The 19619-nt window shown below is 52.8% G+C and overlaps 1 protein-coding gene across 1 annotated transcript in view; it reads left to right on the top strand.

Annotated features, from left to right (window-relative positions):
- The window catches only part of SHROOM4 (shroom family member 4), a 38349-nt gene extending 20195 nt beyond the window's left edge, over nt 1–18154 (top strand). The window contains 9 exon segments of the mRNA XM_042480069.1: nt 1636–3764; nt 3766–3896; nt 5240–5301; nt 6646–7329; nt 8690–8811; nt 9294–9567; nt 11146–11320; nt 12612–12884; nt 14437–18154. Of these exon segments, the coding sequence (XP_042336003.1) occupies nt 1636–3764; nt 3766–3896; nt 5240–5301; nt 6646–7329; nt 8690–8811; nt 9294–9567; nt 11146–11320; nt 12612–12884; nt 14437–14709 (4123 nt within the window). The 3' untranslated portion in view covers nt 14710–18154.
- The last annotated feature ends 1465 nt before the right edge of the window (nt 18155–19619 follow it).

Raw genomic sequence — 19619 nt, forward strand, 5'->3', positions numbered from 1 at the left:
GTGGGAAGTTCCTGCTTTGGGCTACAAGTCCCAGAAACCCCCAGCCAGCATGGCACAGAGCTTGAGGGAAAATTGGTCAGAATCAGGCAGGGCTGCTTTTTCCACCAGCAATAATGAGTAACAGATAATGAATTACTTTGAACAAAGTAACTCTCCAAGTTCTTGAAGGTTGTTTTTCTGGGGTGTGGCTGCTCTGCCCTCCTCTGGGAACCCTGAGCTCTGAGTTCCCATGCACTGGGCTCAGTGGGCACATTGCTCCCCTTTCCTTCCCCACAGCTCTGGCCGGCCTGGGGCACCACTGGCTGTGGGACGTGGAAAGGGGGGTGGCACGCTCTCAGGGCAGTGCCTGTTTTTGGCTGCCAGTTTGGGCTGAGCCTGTCAGGAAGGGAGGCGGCTCAGGCTAAAGGAGGTAATGGATTCCAGAGACCTTGCCCAGCTCTCAGCTCCATGTGGGCTGGCAGGTTGGCATGGTGGGCAGGCAGGATCTGTGAACCCCTCCCTGGCTCAGAAGGGCTCCCTTCCAAATCCAGCCCCAAAGCAACCGCTTTTTGCAACTGCAGGGACTGGCACTGGATCACTCCACACCCGCTTGCCATGCTCTTCTCCTTTGCCAAGGCTGCACCAGACAGCAATTAAAGTGCTCCAGGACTTGGCAGGGCAGCTGATTGCTAAACAGAAGGGCAATGGAGAGGAAAGGAGAGGAAAGGGGCAATGAAATTAGCCCCCCTCCTGCATCCTGTGATCCATGCAACCAATTAATCCATGACAGCAGGGGAGACTAAAACAAGGCCCCTAAGACTGTGGCCCTTGATGCCCCCAGACTCCCCAGAACCCACCATTTTCTACCTCCTTTCCCCCAGTTGAGAAGGCACCTATTAGAAATAAATTGCACCATGCATGCCCCTCATTGCACACTTAAAACATGTTCAGAAGTGGACTGCCACCCAATTTTTAATGTTTTGTGGAGCACCCAGAGGGTCCCCAGGGCAGAAAAGTGGCCTCTGGCCCTTCCACATTTTTCCATCCCTGAACAGCCAAAGGGCCTCATGCAGATCTATTTCCTCCAATTGCCTCTCACAGCTTTGGAAATCTGGGGATGGCCATCTATGGAAATTCACAGTCACTTCCAGGCCATTGTTTGCGTTCCTGCTGCTGAAAGCAAAGTAGGGCAGGAAAGCCACTATCCGTGGATAACAATAATGCAACTTGCCTTGCTGCATTGGTGTTTTCATGGGAAAGGTACCTTTGGTTTTGGACCACAGCTTCCTGAATGCAACTGCTGGTTTTAAAAATCCAGAGCTTGAAGGAAAGCCCTTTTTTTTGGATGCTGGTTGGGGGATTCTGGGGGTTATACTCCAAAAAGGGGACTTTTCTCTAAGTTTTGGGAAGAAGTTTCCTGAGGTGGGGGGGAGGATGAGTTACTTTTATAGGGCCACTATTTCCAAGTCCCCTTGGTGTTGTTTGAGTTTTAACAATCAATCAGAACAATTTTTTAAAAGGTTTTTGGGGAAACTGAACAAATTGGGAGTGAGATGTTTAATTTCCAAGGTGTTATTTCCAAGCTTTGCGCTGCAGAATCCCTGCTGACCGGTGTGTGTGTGTCTCCCTCCGCCTCTTTCCTCCTGCCCACCCCAGTGACCTGCCCTTGTCCTGGACCCCTCTCTCTCGCCACTGCAGCACTGACAAGAGCAGCTCCCTGGGGAGCATGGAAAGCCTGGGCCCTCCCAGCCAGAGCTACTGCGAGGGCAGCCTTTCCCCCATTGACCAGGCCATGTACCAGAACAAGCGCGATTCGGCCTACAGTTCCTTCTCCGCCAGCTCCAACGCCTCTGACTCTGCCCTGCGGCCCGAAGAGGGCAGCTCTGCCGAGTGTGTCCAGCAACCTGACCCCCGTTACCTCCAGACGGGTGGAGAAGGTGGTGACCCAGCAGTGGTCAGCAGAGCTGGGTCACACCCTCCTGGTCACCAGCCAGTGTCCTACGCTCGGGCCGGTCCCTTCCTTGCCTCTGCCAAAGCCGCCCCCTCCCCACCGCAGCCCCCCGTGAGGCAGGACAGCCTGAGAGCTTGCAACCCAGAAGGCCCAAAAGGTCCCCTGAACCCCAAGGGGCGCTGGACTTCAGACACTTCCCTCTCTGTCTGTGGCAGGGAACCCCAGGGGTCTACTGGGCAAGGCAAAGACTCTCTTGCCACTGAGCAGTACTACCTGCTGAGCTCCCACAGCGACCAGAGCCCAGCGATGGAGAAGGGGGTGCCAAATGCCGAGTCCCTCTTGAATGAAGAGGCCGAGGGCGACCACCCCTTGGAAGACCCTGGGCAGCACCTGGAAAGGAAAAGCAACGAGACTGACCTCGACAGCCGCCACATCACCTGCCCATCTCCCTGGAAGAAAGGCTGGTCGAGACCTTTGGGCCACCACCGGCACAGCGCCCCGGAGCATTTGCTGGCTGCCCAGCTTCAGGCATTGAATGTAGCCCACATCCAGGAGGGGCCCCAATGGACTGTGTCTCCACTTCATGTGGACCAAAAGGGCCCCAGGGGCCCCAAGCCTTGGATGAACCAGGACCGAAAGGGCCAGGGGTCCCCATACCAGGCCGGAGAGCTGGACCCCTGTCCAGGGACAGAGGAAGGCCCCCAGCATCATCCCCTCGGTCTGGAGAGACCCAGGAGTGCCTCCGTTGATCTCCCACCTGCCTTGTCTCCAAAGCACCAGCATCAGCCACCCCTGTCTGGAAGTAGGGACTCCCAGGTTGCCTCCAGTGGCGCAAGCGCTTTGAAGGAAGGGGTCCGGGATCCAGGAGGGAGCCATCCGGCCCCCAGGAAGGGAGTCTTGGCTCAGCACCGCTCTGCCCAGATGCGCCGCCAGAGCGACCGTTTTGCCACCAACCTGCGCAATGAGATCCAGTGGCGCAAAGCCCAGCTCCAGAAGGCAAAGGGCACTGCTGCCATCTTATGTGGGGAGGAGGCCGTGCAAGAGACAGAAGAGCCCCCTAGCAGCCCCTCTTCCGTTGACCCTCCCTCCTGGTCTCCCCCTCCTTCTGCTCTGGATCCTTCCCCATCTCCCCCTCCTCCCCCCATAGCGGAGAGCATGCCCCATGGCTCAGGACCAAGCATCAGGCGCTGGGGCTCAGAGCTGAGTGTCTTTGGGAAAGAAGCCACCTCCCACAGCCCTGGCCGGGGGTCTCTTCCGGCCCCTGAGTCTAGGTGGAAAGCCCAAGGGCCTGAGCGGCCCCCCAAGTCTCCAGTGCCCCCCATGTCTGGGCGAGGCAGGCGCTGGCACTGGTCTCCAGAGTACAAACTGCAGCCACACGATGGGAATCCACAGCCAGCTGAACCAGAGTCGCCATCCCGGCTCTCGGAGGAATCGTCAGGCCTCCTGCCTTTTGCTGACCGGAGGAGGTTCTTTGAGGAGAGCAGCAAGCCCCTCTCCCCTGTGCACCTGAGCCCCCGGCGGGGCAGGTTTGGGGGGGTCCCGCCCCACAGACGGGAGGAAGAGCAGAACACATTCCAGCTGGTGAGCTCTGAGCACAAAGAGCAGCAGCAGCAGCGACGCCACTCCATGGACCAGGCCTTCGGACCCTCTCCTTCTCCCCCCACCTACCAGGACTTCCGTCCCGAAGTCCCCACCTACTACAAGCCCCTGGCCCGACACCGGCCAGACTGGGAGTGCTGGCAGCCCCTTCCGTGTTCATGTGCCCCCCGGGAAGCCTGCCTGTTCTGCTATGGGGAGCGGTGCCCCTCACTGCATCAGAGAAACCTCTCGGTGCCCCCCGGCCACTGTGCTCACCATTGCCATCCTCACTCTTGGACCCACTGCCCCGACTGCTGCTGCCCAGCTCAACACCAGCGCTTGGAGGAGAGGGGGGGCACCCTGGCATGGGAGGAAGGCCTTCCAGATGGTAAGAGTGTGTCTGGGGAAGGGTAGGTGGGCATCATAGAGAGCCCATGGGTGCTGCGGATGGGTGGACCCGGGTGGGGGGGCTGGTGCCACAGAGAAACCTTGAGGCACTGGGAAGACCTTGGCAGGCTATGGGGCTATGGGACTCAAGGACAGAACCGCCCAGGGCAGGGGTGGACCATTGCACCAGTGGCAGGGACAAACTGGTTTTCTTCTCCCCAGCAAGCCCCACCAAAGCCATAAGCAACGTCATACGGATAACATCCTGTTGTGTTCTCTGTCCATTTTTGGCTGAATTTCTTGGACTTTTGTTTTGGGGCTTCAGGGAGAAAGAAATACACTTTGTGTTGCAGTGGGTTTTAGCAGTCTTTGGAGGAAGAATCAACCTAGAGACAGCAAAATATTAAATATTATTATTGGAAACTGAGCTGGGTGGGTGGGCTTCCAAATGTTGTTGAACTACAAGAGCTACAACTCCCATCAGCCCTGTCTGGCACATTCAAAAGACGGCTGTGAAAAGATATACAGTCAAAGGCATGGCCAAGGTGTGGCATTCTGCGTCAGTGCCAGAAAAATTAATAGGCCTGAATGATGCCAGATCAATTTACACTTTTATGTTTTTGGTGCATGCTCCTGAGATGTTTTTAAACATAGATGCAAGGATAGCGTCCCGGTGCAGACATTACACAAAACCAGGGCTTAGACTGTTTATAGCAAGCCCTGAAGTCCTTTAGATCTTGCTGGAGTGTAGTTCCTATCAGCCAGCACTGGCAATGGTAAAGGATGCTGGGAGTTGCTGTCCAATGGCTTTTGTGGGGGAGGACTGTATGATTCCTGCCCCTGCTTTGCAGCCTTAGGGTCTTCTCAGTCCAGTCCATTATATGCTGGTGATGTGTCTGCGGAGACTGTGCTTGGCATTGTCTTTCACAAGGAGATCCTTTGGATAACAATATCCTCTGTTATTGTTTCCTTACCATTTTGGCTGCAGTTTCCTAAAATGCTCAGAGTGCCATGTATACAAGATAGCAGCCTGTCAATAAAGTGCCAACGTCTGGAGGGCCTCACCCTCTTCAGCAAAGTGTGCAAGGAAAGTCAACAAAGATACTGACACAATGCAAAGTAGGATTTTGAAAGCAGGGGGAACAGCCCTTGACAAAAACTGCAGTGAAGTGGGAAAGGGACCTTAAACAGCAGCACAGCCAGAGCTTGGGAAAGTGCCTTTTGGGGACTGCTCTCTAAACAGTGAACAGAAAGCCAGGCGAGGTGGGTTCCTTTCACCCACCGGCAGAGTTTTCCGGATGTTCTTGTGTGTCCCACCCCTCACTGTCTGATTCTTTTGTCTAGGAATTTCCTGTGGATGACTGGGAGCCCCCAGCGATAAACAGGAAGACCAGCCAGTCGATGAGGTAAAAGCGGCAGAGGGGAGGCAGGCAGGCGAGGAAGAGCTTGGCATTGGGCCCTCTGGGTTTCAGGAGGGAAGGCGGCCTGGCAACCATCCTAAAGGACTTATAGGGTGAGGAGGTCCAGTGCCTCTGGTGCCCACCTCCAGATGCCAACTCTCAAAACTCGGGCCATTTGGCATCTGATGCATCACCTGCAAAAGGCTGCAAGGCTGGCCACCGCCAGTGGGTTTTATTCTAGGCTGGAGAAGGGGAACAGCATTCATGTCCACCTCTTTCTAAGCCCTCGGTTTGCCACTGAAAAGCTGTGGGGAGGGCAGCCACGCGTTCAAGTGGAGTTGGTCACCAGCTGGCCTTTGCTTGTCATGCCCCTGGCTCCTGGCTCCTCAGGTCCAGGAGCCAGGTGGCCTTTCTTTTGATGCTGTATCCAAGCCCTGAGTGACCCCTGAAGGAGTGGGAACTGAGGAGACAAGTGTCAAAGCGATCAGCGCCTGGAAGGCACCCTTTGCAACAAAAGGAGAGGAGCAAATCCAGAGCCTGGGGATGTTAACCCTTTTAGCCATGATGGCTGGAGGATTCTGTGAGCCATGGTCAAGAAAAGTAACTTTCCCAAGCGCTGGCCAGCTCTGCATGTGAGCTTGCACACATACATATGCACAACCTTCTCCTAGCCAAAAGGGCATTTTGCCCCAGTTTTATCAAACCAAGGAGGTTCCAGAGGGCAAGGCAGTCTGCTCTGGGGGTATTTTTTTAAGCACTTCCTCGTGCACAAGAGTGGCACAGGCTGGTCCAAAGTGCCCACTCAGCTGAGCACCTGGCATTGAGTTTGGCCTTTTAAGGTGCCCCCAATGGACCCACTGGGGTGCCTATGTGTTGAATCATTGCCTCCCACACCGGGAAGTTCAGGCTTCCGAATTCTCCTCATCAGACACCTGCCACCAGCATCTCTCTGGCGCTGCTGGTGTGGGCTGCAAACTGCCCTCTTTTGTCACTGGGGCCTTCTTACTCAGCAGCAGCTCCCTCCTCCTCCTCCTCCTCCTCCTTGGGAAGAGGCTAAATATAGCTGCTAATCTGCTAGTTACCCTTTTAAACAGCAGATTTCTTGGGGGGAAAGAGAGAAAGAGAAGCAGAGAACCAACGTCTAACTTGGCTGCCATCCCTCCAACGCCTGCTTTTGGCAATGCCAGGGCTGTGCCCACATGCGCTGAGTCAGGCTCAATGCTCCTCTTGCCAGGCAGGGACTCTGTGGAGGTGGGTTTGGGGAGCCAGGGGTCGTGGATGTAAAGCCCTCCAGGGCTCTCTCAACCGTACCTCTTCTCCTTTTGTCCTTTCCCCGGGCGTCTGTTCCAGTGAGCTGCCACAACACAAGATGGGCTTTGCCAGGGCCAGCCCCTTCTGGACCTGCTTCGAGGAGGCCGAACCAGAATGGCCGCCCGCCTTCTGCCGTGCCATCTCTGCCCGCAACCTCTCATGGGATGGAGAAAGGCCAGGGAGAGTGGCAGCCGTCCCAGAGACTCCTGACTACGAGGAGCCCCGCAAGCCCCCCTTGCGTGGAAGGGCCTACTCAGAAAGCCACCTCTGTGCTGAGCTGGCCAGCGGGGCTACAGAGAGGGAGCGGCGAGAAGCCCCCCTGGCCAAGGTAGAGGAGACCCTGCTTGAACCGCCCTGTGTGGGCAAAAAGAAGGGGCCCCCGCCCCCACGCCCCCCCCCCCCAAACTGGGAGAAGTACCGCCGCGCCTCCCATAACCAGCTGCTGTCCACCAAGGCTGGACCGGCCCCCCTCCCCGAAGACCCTCGTGGCTCCGGCCAGGAAGCCGCAAGGCAGCGGTCTCAGAGCCTCCCTCTGGAGCAGCTGTGGAGTGAGGCGGCCCACCTGCAGCCCCTGCCCTGTGCCAGCCCCCCTCGTGAGGGCACCGCTTCCTCGCCTGGGGCACCCGCGGAGCAAAGCAGCCTCCGCTACTACTGCCACAGCTCCCCATGCCAGACCCCTGAATGGTCGACACCAGATGCAAGCGAGAGGAGTGGGTCTTCCCGGTAAGTACCTCCTGCTTCTTGCATCCTTGGTAAGTGAATGCCCTCCAGCATCTCAGCAGGTGGAAACCTGGACATCAGAGTGTGGTCAAGATGCCAAACAGTATTACTGAGGATGAACACATGAGCTAAGAGAGGCTGCAGCAGATTGTTTTTGCCAAAACCTCATGGAAAAGGCCCTCTTCTTTCCCCTCCATCCTTAACTGAGCTAACTGAATGCAAACTACTTTGAACTCAGTTTGCAGCAATGGAAGTAAGGTGGGAGGAGGAGAGAGAAACTGGGCCATTTAAAAAGCACTGGAAAGTGGGGCAACAAAGGATGAATGGGGACTGTCCCTGCTAAATCAGGACACTTGGAGGATCTAGAAGGGAGATGAGCATATATCTCCAGTGTGTATGACAGGGGAAATGGAGAACATGGGATGAAGGGTAAGATCAGGGCCAGAAGGTTCACATACTTCCAGATAGTTGGAAAAGAAACCAGAGACGAGATCAGGGCTTGGAAAAGTGACCTGTGATTGGACTATGGTTGCCAGGTCAGGATTACCCCAGACCCTGAGATTTCTGAGCCAAGATTGAGGGGTGCCCCCTTGAGATGTCACAAGGAGTGGGCTCTTGATAGTGTTCCAAAAGTAATTCCTACAAGAAGCAGACCCAGTAATGTCCTTCAACCAAGCTGCACAAATTGTTCCACTCAAACTAAAAATGCCAAGGGATGCAGTCACACACACACTTTTAAAGGCGACCCTCTCACCCGGAGGTTCCTTCCTCTTGCCCTGAGGATTGGGGAACAGGAGGCAGGCCCTGAGATCCGGGAACCCTAGTCTGTAGCACGATTCCCAGAATCATTCTGGCTGGTAGAATTGGGGAGTTAAACTCTGAAAGGCTGCCTTTTCCAACTGCAGAGACCTGTAGCAGGAGACAGAAGGCAGGGAAATGTTTGCTGGTGTTAAAAGCAATCTCTCAGGGTGAGTCACCAGATGTGGGTCTTTGGTGGGAGAGTGTGTGTGAAAAGGCTGCCTTTCCTGCTCGTGTTTATTGGTGTGAGGCACTCTGATCCAGTCTCTCAGAGAAGAAATTCTGAAATCAAAGTGGCAATGACAAATGACACAGTTCCAAGCAGACTGCGGGGAAAAAAATCACACCCGCCATAAAATAAATGCAACCCAAGAGCCAATGAGAAGAACATTGTTTTTATGAGATTGTATAATGGTTTTTAATTAGTCTGTAACCTCGCTTCAATCCAATGGGAGAGGCGAGGAAACACAAATATTATTTATTTATTAAAAAAGGATCAATATCCTCGTAGGCAGCCTGACATCCCACCTTTAGCTGACGCCTGGTTGCTTTTTCTCCTCCAAAGGCCATCAAGCTCTCTGGATGAAGATGCCATGCCAGAGTCAGTATGGGAGAAGGGCCAGAGTGGACCGTCCACCTGCAAGACCACAGAGCCGTCCTCCCCGGTCAGCCTCCCCAGCAGTCCCTGTGAGTTCAGCTTTCTCCTTGCAAGGGCCGGAGCCCCTTCCTTTCTTCCTTCCTTCCTTCCTTCCTTCTCCCATCTGTCTCCCAGCATGGGATCCAAGGCAGTTTACAGTGTACAATTAAAAGAAATGCAGTTTAAACAATGTATGTTACAAAATTTTGAAAAACTATCAAATACAGAGGGTTCTTGGTATTTCTGCAGAGCACCTATGGATACCAGATTGGTGATCAAATCCCATTAAATGCAATGGGCTTTTAAAATGGTGTCCCTTATATAAAATGGCAAAATCAAGGTTTGCTTTTGGGAATTTATATTTTTAAAAAATGTATTCAAGCCATGAACGCTTGAATATGTAGATAAAGAATCCATGAATTTGGGAGGTACCCCTTGTAGATGACGGAATTAAAATGTTTATTTATTTAAGACTAAAGAGCAGCTGTGCCCATTCGCTCATACCCATTCGCCTCTTCCTCCCTTCCCACAGCCCCCAAGGGACACGATCCACCACAAGCGGGGGCTGCAAGAGAGAGCCGTTCCCCGAATGCCCGGGGCCCAATGCTACCCTTCTGCCTGAATTCGGAGGAGCTGATGAGGGACGTGGCGGGGAGGGACCGGTCCCTGGCCAGGGTCCTGGGTCCTGCTTTGGGGCAGAAGACGGTGGCCGAGGTCATGGAGGATCTTTTCTCTGCAGGCGACTCTTCGGTCTGGAAGGAAAGGGCCTGCGCACCCCAAGCAGGTGATGAAGAGCTCCCTGAGAGGTAGGTGGCCCGGATTGGTGCAGTGGGCTCTGGCACAGCATCCGTTCTGCTGGTCAATGGTTGGTGGCATGATTAGACACAGAGTCTCCCTTCAGGTGGCAAGACCTGTCAAGAGGCAATATGATGTTAGATGCTAGATGCATGGGACTGGAGTGCTGGACGGGCCTTGGGCCAGTCACCTACCTCTCAGGGCTGTTGGGAGGATAATGTGATGGTGTGAATGGGCTAAACATGTACCCCACCCTGAAAAGATAAAGTACATATAAATAAAAGCTCCAGTGAAATGTGTGGAACTGTGTTATGTACAGCCAGACCCAGTGTTGAGCCTTTTCTGGGTGAAGAACAAAGACCCAGTGGGTTCAAACTAGAGGAAAAGAGATTCCTGCTGAATATCAGGAAGAACTTCCTGACGGTGAAAGTTGTTGGGAAGAGGAAGATGCTGCCTCAATGGAGTTTGATAGAGTCTCCTCCTTTGGAGGCTGCTTTTCAACAGAGGCTGGATGGCCATCTGTCCCAGGGAGGGATTGGATGGCAGAAGGGGGTTGGAGTGGGTGGTCCCTGGGGGTCTCTTCTGATACTAAGGTCCTATGATTCTAGGGCTGCATGGAGCGGAGGAGAAGGCAGCAGCAAGGGAGAAAGGGGGATCCCAGGAAGTGTGGCTGCATCTCCCAGAAGCCCCAGGCCATGCGTCAAGCATTTTGGGAATGGAAGTGCTACAAGGTCTAGGGGACCCATGGGGCTGAGACTGACCGTCTTAGCAGATAACCTCCCCAGCTCTTATCCCATCCCTCCCATAGAGTCCCTGGGTCACTTGGGTACAGCAGATTCCCACAATGCTCTCTGGCTGTTTTCTTTCTTTTTTAATTATATATTTATTGGATGCATTCAGTGCAACGCGTCCCACGATAAACATCTTTTTGCATGAATTTTTTATTCAACAAGGCTGTAACTCACAAATGAAAACATGCAGTCTGCTTGTTAGCTGTTTTAAAATATTTAAGGAGGAAAAATGGATGTAAGTAGATGTTTGTCTACAAGGAACCAAGAAAGAAAGACTCCCGCTTTGGAAGACGAACTGCCAGGCAACAATAGAGGCAAGCACCAGAGGACTGTGTCTCCTAAAGCAGACACTCTCCTCTCTCACGGAGTTGTTGATAATCAGAAGCCAGAACAAGGGAAAGGCAACCCCATTATCATAGACTGCTAGGATTCCAGAGAAGAATGGACACATCACATGGATCCAGTTCTCAATTGTCCTCTGCAAGGCTTATGTATGATCTGAGCCTTTTGTCTGCCTTTAGGGTTTGCTCAGTTGTCTCCTGAAATGCAGTGCTCCCTTTTTCTCCCCATATTTTGCAGGGATCCATCTGTCTTTCAGGAACAGATGAAATATTTTGGAGGGATCCTTATTTTTGCCAATAGGTGAAATATTTTGCATCCGACCCTATTTTTCCTTCGATATCAGCCAAAATGCTTTCCGTGGGTCCATATTTCCTCCAGTACAAGAGGAAAGTGATGCAACTCCTTTCTCCTATTGCTTCCAACCTGTCCTCCAATGTCCTCTCTTCTTGCAGACAGCCAACCCAGCCCCTGCCCCCGTCTTGTGGGGGGGGCCCTTGGTGCCCTGCGTGGCTCAGCCTATTACAACATGTCCGTGGGCAAAGCCAAGCTGCCAGGCAAAGTGAAGGACCCCCCTGCGGTCAATTCAGAAGAGGAGGAGGAGGAGATGGATCGTGACCTGGCCCAGAAGAAGGTGACCATCAAGAGAATGTATTCTTAACCTCAAACCTCCCACAGTCACCCCATAATGTAACCAAAGCCCCTTTTGCTATCAGAGCTTGCATTCTGCAAACAGATGCAGTACAAGTGTGCTTGTTTTCTTGCCTTTGTATAAGTTGCTTCTGCCAGTTGTTGCGTGTAGCCACCAGTCCCTCCTGAAGTGCCACTATGCCATCCTGAATGCAGCATATGCTGTCCGACTTTGGAAACTAAGCAGGGCCAGGGCCCAGTTTGCCCTTGGATGGGAGACCCCCACGAGGAAATGCCAGGGGGCATTGCCTTTAGCCCAGTGGAGCGAGCTAGGATATAAGGTGGAACTTGTTGGAATAAATCCAGTTGTTTCAGAGGTGAAGCATCAGGAGTGAGTTTCTTTTCTCTGTTGGGTGGGAGACTTCTTGCCTAAAGTGGAACTGGAAGAGCCCAGTGGATCACATCCTCTGGGGAGGCCCTTTGGTGCTGCTAATGCCCCCTTCCCTCACCCACAGCCTTTTTGCAACTTCTGGGGAGGAAAACCTTTTGGCACCCCAGTTGGTTGTGAAATGCCCACGTCTGCCCTGCCTGGGGTCTCCAAAGGGACCCTTCGCTCTGGAGACCGAAGAGTGGGAAGAAGCGAAGGCGAAGGCGGCTTTGCATTAACACCAGCTTGTGTTTCAGAAGTCAGCTTTGGCCAGACTGGGCTGGGAGGGAGAAGCATTTCAAAGCCCTAGCAAGAGTGGAAGCATGCTACACTCCCAGCCTCTTGCCTTATTTTAGAAGATGAACAGGGCAGGGACCTTAACTGGTTTTAACTGGGGATGGGGGGCAACAGGCAGTTTGTTATGAATTTTACCTCCTTAGAAGGAAAGCGAGGAAAAGAACATCCCCCATCCCTTGTCATTCAAGTGTCTTTGACTACAAAGACTCCTACAATCACAATGTCTACTTAGAAGTGCCCTCCATGTGCAAAGGATAGATGGTTGGCAGCCTTCATTATTCCCAGCAGACCTCAACTACAACAGCTGCCTTAATATTTCTTAATAGAACATTTGGTCATTTAATACAATCATGGTAGAATATTGGCGGTCCCATTTTGCCAGGTCCTTTAAGAGAGGCTTATATTGTCCTCTCCCACAATCTGCTGTTGGCTGGGCAGTTGAGGTCCCTAAGCACTACCTCCTCTTCTGGTGTCCATGAAACAGAGTCAGGACTGATTATTATTTGGATGGGAGACTCTTCAGGGGTGAAGCGTTGCTAACTGGGCTGCTGCCATCATCCCACCTTTCCAGGTGCAGCTGATCGAGAGCATCAGCCGAAAGCTGGTGGTGCTGCAGGAGGCTCAGCGGGGCCTGGAGGATGACCTGAATGCCAACGTGGCCCTGGGCAAAGAAGTGGAGAGCCACGTCAAGCGGGTTTGCAAAGCCCACGAGTTTGAGAAGTTCCGCCTCTTCATCGGTGACCTGGACAAAGTGGTCAACCTGCTGCTCTCTCTCTCGGGGAGACTGGCCCGGGTGGAGAATGCCCTCGGCAGCCTGGCACCGGATGCCCCAGAGGAGGAGAAGGTGGGGATGCTCTGGGGTCCCTTGGTGGGAGTGGGTCTGGGGGGGTGTGGGAGTTGTGTAACAGGCTCTTCTTTGCAAGCATTCTGAGCTTTCAATAGCAACCATCTTGCTTCCCATTAAAACATTAATATGACACACAGAGACTTAAAATAAATGAGGAAGAATTATCACACACATACACAAATGCACACTTGTATGCAGGGCTGCAGAATCCTGCTTTCTTTAATGGCTCCATTTGAGGACCTGAAGGACTGTAGCATCTCAAAGGGCATCACTTCAACTGGCCACTTCTCTTCTGCAGGAAAAATAGCCCACCTCTGTTGCTTGCCAGTTTCCATGCCAGTTTCCAGCTGGGAACCTTCTTCCTGCTCCTTACGGCTCTTTGCAAATAACTGGGCAGGAAAGTGTGGGGTCTGTGGGTGGATTTTCAGCTGGGAAATGGTCTTCGGTTGCCTCGGTGGTGCTGTTTTTCAAAACCGCCATGGAAAACAAGATTTAAGAGTCATCCCCCAACAGTGGCAGGGGACGGAGGGGGACGGATAGGATTTGGGGGAGGATCTCTCCTGCCCTAATCTGGTGATTTGGGACTGGGCTTGTTCTGCGATGTGCAGGGATCAAATTGTGGGGTGGGCAAGAGCGCCGTGGGCTGTTTGGGAGGCTGAGAGAGTGCAGAAGGGAGGTGGGTGAGCTGTGAGAGCGGAGGTAGCGATGGGCCCAAGATGGAGATGAGTCAGCTTCATTTCCACCCCCTTCTTCTTCTTCTTCCCCAAACTAGGGCTGAAGGCAGATTGCTCCAAGGGCCTCTTCTCTTGGCACAGTCAAGTGGGTCCCTGCCTTGCCACTCAATTCTGGGCCTTGCCTTGGCACCTCTCATTGGTGGGCACATGTGTCAGTGGTCCAGGGGCCCATTTTCTGCCCCAGGCACCCTTTGCAACCACCAAACAGTTCACTCCCAAAACCTAGATGCAAATAAAAATCCATCTTTTAAAATATAGTGCTTTTTAATGTTAAGCAATGTGGGGAGTTGGTGGGAGGCTTGCAATCTATTTAAAAGGCACAGTGCCATTGAATATTCAATGATGCATGTGTATTCAATGACGGATGTAAATTTCAGATGGACTAAAAGTAAGGTAATAGATTTATTGATCTAAACAGACAATAAGAAAACAGTAATTTTAAGGGTGAGATATGGGAAGATGGAAGTAAATGGGTAGAATATTCTTGAAGGGGATTGTGTACTATAATAAGTATGTAATCCATAAGTCAAAAACTCGATGAAACAAGATTCTATGTTTATAAAAATGAAATATATGTGTGTGTGTGCACGCGCGCACACACGCACACACACACGCATATAAAGGTAAAGTGCCACTTCCAGAGGTTTCTGGAAGAGGCCATTTCCGGGACAAGGGGGCCAGTCTGGGCCACAGTTTGCCCACCAAATGTGGGGAGACAGGCACTGAGCTGCATTCTGAGTCTGCAGCTCCAAGTTTTTGACTTAATTCTCTTCCCTTCTCCCCAAATTCCTCTCACCTCCCCCCCCCAAAAACAGCTGGCCCTCCTGGAGAAGAAGCGCCAGCTGACAGCACAACTGGAAGATGCCAGGGAGCTTCAGGAGCATGTGGCCCGGCGGGAACGGGCGGTCTTCGCCAGCGTCTCGCGCTGCCTGCCCAGTGAGCAGCTCCAGGACTACCAGCACTTTGTGCGCATGAAGTCTGCTCTGGCCATCCAGCAGCGCCAGCTGGACGACAAGATCAAGCTGGGCGAGGAGCAGCTGCGCAGCCTGCGGGAGAGCCTGCGCCGGACAGGGGCCCGGGAGTACTAGCCAGGGGTCCTCCGGCCACCAAGCCCAAGTCCTCGACCTCCGCCCTTTGCACTTACCTTTCCACCCTTAGGATTGTGCCCGTTGCCAAAAGGACTGTTGTGCCGGACTCACCGGCTTTTGCCCTCCTGTGGGCGCATTTGCCAAAGTGCTCTTCTGCCCATGAGTGGACAGTGCTTGCTTTTGCACTTGGGCCCAAGGGTCCTCAGGCTGCTCAGGAAGAGAGGGCAGCAGCAGAGTGGGATTCCTGGAGCTTCTCTGGAGTGATGCCAACCACCACCGCAATGAGATGGACGCTTCTTCCAAAGATCCCTCAGCAGCTGGAGACAGAACTGCTCAGGCACAATCTCTTGCCTTTCCCCGTCTTGGCTGGCAAGGCAACCGTCAAAGGACCCAAGGCTCTTGAAGAGATGGCACCATCCCTTGCACTGGGGTCCCAATCCTCCTCCTCTTCTGTGCCTTTGGAGCGTCCCTACCGCCAGCTCCAGCCTTATTTATTTTTTTGTCTCAGCTTTGCAGCAATTATTGATTCTGGCTTTAAAATGAGGAACCATGCTGGGCAGCAAGGAGGGTTGTCCACTGCCCAGAAGAAAAGCCCCATCAACCTCTGTATGGGCAAAGGGATCACTGGCATAGGATCCCACTCTTTGCAGGCTTGGACCACACCTTACGAAAGCATCAGAAGATCCTCCCCGCACCAGCACTGCTTGGTGTGCCATTTGCAAAGGTTCCTTCACCCCCAGTTTTGGGAGAGGACCTTCTAGGTCCCCTGGCACTGTGTTGTGCCCAGGTCTGTGCTGCAGCTCCCTGCCCAGTTGGCTCATTTGAGTTGGCTCAAATGGATACCTTAAGATAGACAAGCTACATGAGGGTTGGGGTCACCCCATAGATGGTTGGTTGCAGCTCCCATTTTGTGCCCCCCCCCCCATCCCCAGACTAGGCCTTGTATTGTCACAAAGTGGAGTGTCTGGGAGTCTTGTGGTTCTTGCATGAACTGGTGCTGCTTTTCCCCAGCAATAGACCTCCCCATGTTTGGGAAGATTGTGGGGCTGGAGGAGTTATTGACTTCCTTTTCGTTTTCCACCCTGGTACAAACCTACAGCTGCCCCTGCCCCCCCCCCCCAAATGTGGTGAAAGGAATGTGCTGGGATCCTGCCATTGGAGAGGCCCCAACATCCTCTTCCTCTCCATTGTTGTTGGGAATAATGTTGGAAAGTCTAGGCTCCCCTCCCTTTAACCCCTTCAGCAATGTCTGGCCACAGAGCCATTTTGGAAGGGACTGGACAGTCAGCTGGGGGAGAAAGAAGGGAGGCACAGGGGTTTCCCCAGAATGGGGTCTGCAGGGTCTGTAGGGGTCCTTGGATTTACAGCACGCTTGTTTTCCTATGTTTTCCTGCTGAGGGGCTTGGAGGAAGGTGGCTTTGCAGAGGTGGAAGGATAGGGAGTGAAGCCATAAACTCTGAGGACCCTCAGTGAACCCTTCCCATCTCCCTTCTCACCCAAAAAGTGTCTTTTCATTGCTTGCCTTGGCCTGGTCTCTCTGCCTTTGCATTCAGGAGCACCAGGCTGGGGTCTGGATGGGTTCCTCTTTGGAAACCTGTCTACTCTGGCCTCATGAGGAGATTGCCACCCACACACCCTTAACTCCCATGTCCCTAGCAGCATCCTCAGCAGAGGTTTGCATCCTGCAGGGAGGAAGGCCTATTGTGCCAACGGTGTTGCAGACCGGAGTCTCCTTTGGGCCAGAAGCAGGAGAGGCTTTGCAGGATGAAAACAACCCCCTAAATGAAACTTCCTTTTGGAGACAAGTCCAAGCAGGAAAGGCTCAGTTGTAGCAGCCCTCCCCATTGAGACAGTGGGGTTTGGAACAGTTTCCATTTCTAATGGGGGGGAGCATTCCTGGAATCCACATTTGAAAGAGCAGGAATTCCAGTGGGAGCAGCTGGCTATTGTTTTCCTGCAACAGCGGGCATCCCAGCATTGCCCACCGCCCCTGCCGCCTCTGTGCCCTCCGCAACTTCCACAGCTCACACTCAGGCTTGTTTACTTTCTCATCCGCCCCACAGCAATCCCTAGACTTAGGCTGCACATCTTCTCCTTGCAGTTTTGTTTTCCCCAGAGGTGTACTCCTGGTCTTCACAGCCATGCAGAGGAAACTATGGGTTCTTCCCAACCTTGAGAGTAAAATGAATCCTTGGCTGCCTTGTAACATTTTGGCCCAGTTGCCCAGACACGCTTTCCTCTTGCAGATCAATCCTGTCCAATGTGCCAATTGGCAGTTTGCGCCTGGCTTCCTGCAGGGATAGTGCTTCGATCCCTGCCGCCTGCGAGGAGCAGCTGGGGGTCAGGCTGCCCCTTGAGACTGTGCCTCCATCACCACTAAAGATCTTGTGAGGTAGGACCGCTGCTTCTCCTCTCATCCCTCGACCCATAGTCCTCACCTTCTCATCCAAAGATGAAGAGGAAGCCTTGCTCGCCTTTTCAGGAATTAGGCAGGTGGGGAGGCTTCCTTTCTTGTTCTAGAGCCAAAGTATGAGGTTTTGTCCTCTCTAGTTGGAGGCGCTCCCATGCATGCCATCCTGAACCCCCCCCCCCCCCCCCCACCTCCCTATGCCCAAGTCGTGTGAAGGAACCTTCTCTTAGGATTGTCTCGGTGTGGCCAATCTCATCTCTGTTGCCCTGCTTGGGCATTTCTCTCTACCAAAAGAATGTAAAATGCAACGTTGTGCAAGTAGAAAAATGCAGAATTTTGCAAAATGCAAAGAAAAAGAAAAAGCATGAACAAATCTCTCCATCCTCTTTTGAACAGTGTAGTTGTGTATATGCACATGTGCGTTTATTAAGAGGCTTCCTTTCTATAAGTACCCAAGGGGCACATACCTTTGGCAGTGATGTGAAGGTGTCATGACCTATTCTGACCTTCACTTATTCTGTCTCTCTCAGTGTAGTTTGCAAATGCACATCCTTCAAGCCCACCTTGTTACCCCTTCCACAAACACACAAGTGCCTATGCCTTTGCCATCATTTTCCTAGGCACTGCCAGGAAAGAATGGTTTGCCCCTCATGGCCTTCTCAGTGGGTTGCCAACTTCAGGGTTGCACCTTGCCCTTTTGGGTGCCGCGGAACAACCCTCTCCTTGCCAAAGCCGGTCCCTCCTCCCCTTCTTCCAGGTGGAGCCTGAAGTGCCAATGCCATTTTTGTTGCTATGTTATTAAGTGCCTGCGTTGTCGGGGTTGTAATTTTAGTGCTTCCTACACACATGAAAAGAGAGAAAAAGAAAGAAACCCACGGGCATTTCCTCACAGCGGGGGGGCCTTTCGGGTTGTTGTGTGTTTTGGGAGGTGTTACCTTGTGTTCTGTTCTGGCAATGCTTTGGGGAATGGGGATTGGGGACAGGAAGGGCACACAATCACACAACATGTTGCATTAAAAGTGGTGCCAATGATGACTGGAGTCTGTGGTTGCTGTGTGTGGTGGTTCTTATGAGAGCAAGAAACTGGACGCATTGGGCACATTAAGGTTTATGGCAATAGGTTGCAAAGGGGGACAAGCAGTGGATGCTACACCTGGCTTGGCACTGCTTTTAATCATCCTGGCTCTGCTCTGGACCCCACAACATACTCCAACTCCCAGAATTCCATAGCCTTGAGCCAGGATGATTAAAAGCAGCACTAAACTGGGTTATTTCTCCAGTGTGGATGTAGCCAAAGGTCTCTGGTCTCTGGGTGTCCTCTGTGCCGGCAGGGGGCCCTCCAGGACCAGAATGGCCAGACAGGCCAGTCACATTCATCCACTCATTTCCATGCACTCACTACTTGTTCTTCCTGTCAGGATGGATGGATGGAGGCTGCTTGTAGCACGGATGGGATCCGCAGTTCCTTTTTGTGCTTCCGATGACTCACTTGTGACAAAAGTCTCCTGAAGAAACTCCCACGTGGGCCCTGTCTGGTTTTGCAGCCCTGAGAGGAGAAGAGGCAGTGCGCATGGTGCGCATGGCCTACTTAGCACACTTCTCGCAAACAGCTAGTGGTCTGGGCTGCAGGTTGTGGGAAGGGAAGGGACAAAGGTGTCTCTTGTCACTTCTCCCTGCAAGGACCCCCTCCACCTTCCCAGTCCGACCAGTGTGCACCTTCCCAGTCTCTGAAGGGGAGGCCAGTATGACTGCTGGACTCAATAGCCCTGGGAAGTCATAGTCACTGGCAACAGAGTGGGATCAGGGGGCATTTCATTGTCCACAAAAGGAAGACATTTATTTTTACAGGGTTTTCCCCAGAATGTTTAAAAACAGAAATACGGGGTTTTTCTTTCAGGAGCTGCATTTAAGGAGCATTGCCTTTTGACCGCTGGGCAGTTGCCACACGGTCGTCTTCCAGACAACCGCAAAACCTGCCCAGCCCCACTGACCCTCCTTGCACAACTGGGATGTGCTTCCCCATTGGTGTGTTGCTGCTGCTGCTGCTGATGTTGCCAACTTCTTTCTTTCGTTTAGTCTCAAAGGTGCTACAAGATCTCTTTTCATACTGACTTTAATAATAAGAATACATTTTATTTTTACCCTGCCTCTCCCACCAGATTGAAGTGGTTTGCAGCCAGGTGATCTTGTAGCACCCCGAGACTAAAAGAAAGAAGTTGGCAGCATGAGCTTTACGGAGTTGGAAGAAACCCCAAGAGCCACCCAGAGTAGCCCCCTTCTGCCATGCAGGAACTCTCAACCGAAGGCCTCCCTGGATGTCCATCCTCTAATGTGCAAAGGCCTCCGAAGAAGGGGGCTCCACCAGACTCCACTGAGGGAGGAGGGCCTTCCACACAGTCTGGAAGTTGAGAGGAATCTCTTTCCCTGGAGTTTGAATCCATCGCTCCTTTGCCCTGTTCTCTAACAAGTTCCCTCCAGCCACAGCATTCAAGCTCCATCG

This window comes from Sceloporus undulatus, chromosome 7 (assembly GCF_019175285.1).
Source record: "Sceloporus undulatus isolate JIND9_A2432 ecotype Alabama chromosome 7, SceUnd_v1.1, whole genome shotgun sequence".
NCBI lineage: Eukaryota > Metazoa > Chordata > Lepidosauria > Squamata > Phrynosomatidae > Sceloporus > Sceloporus undulatus.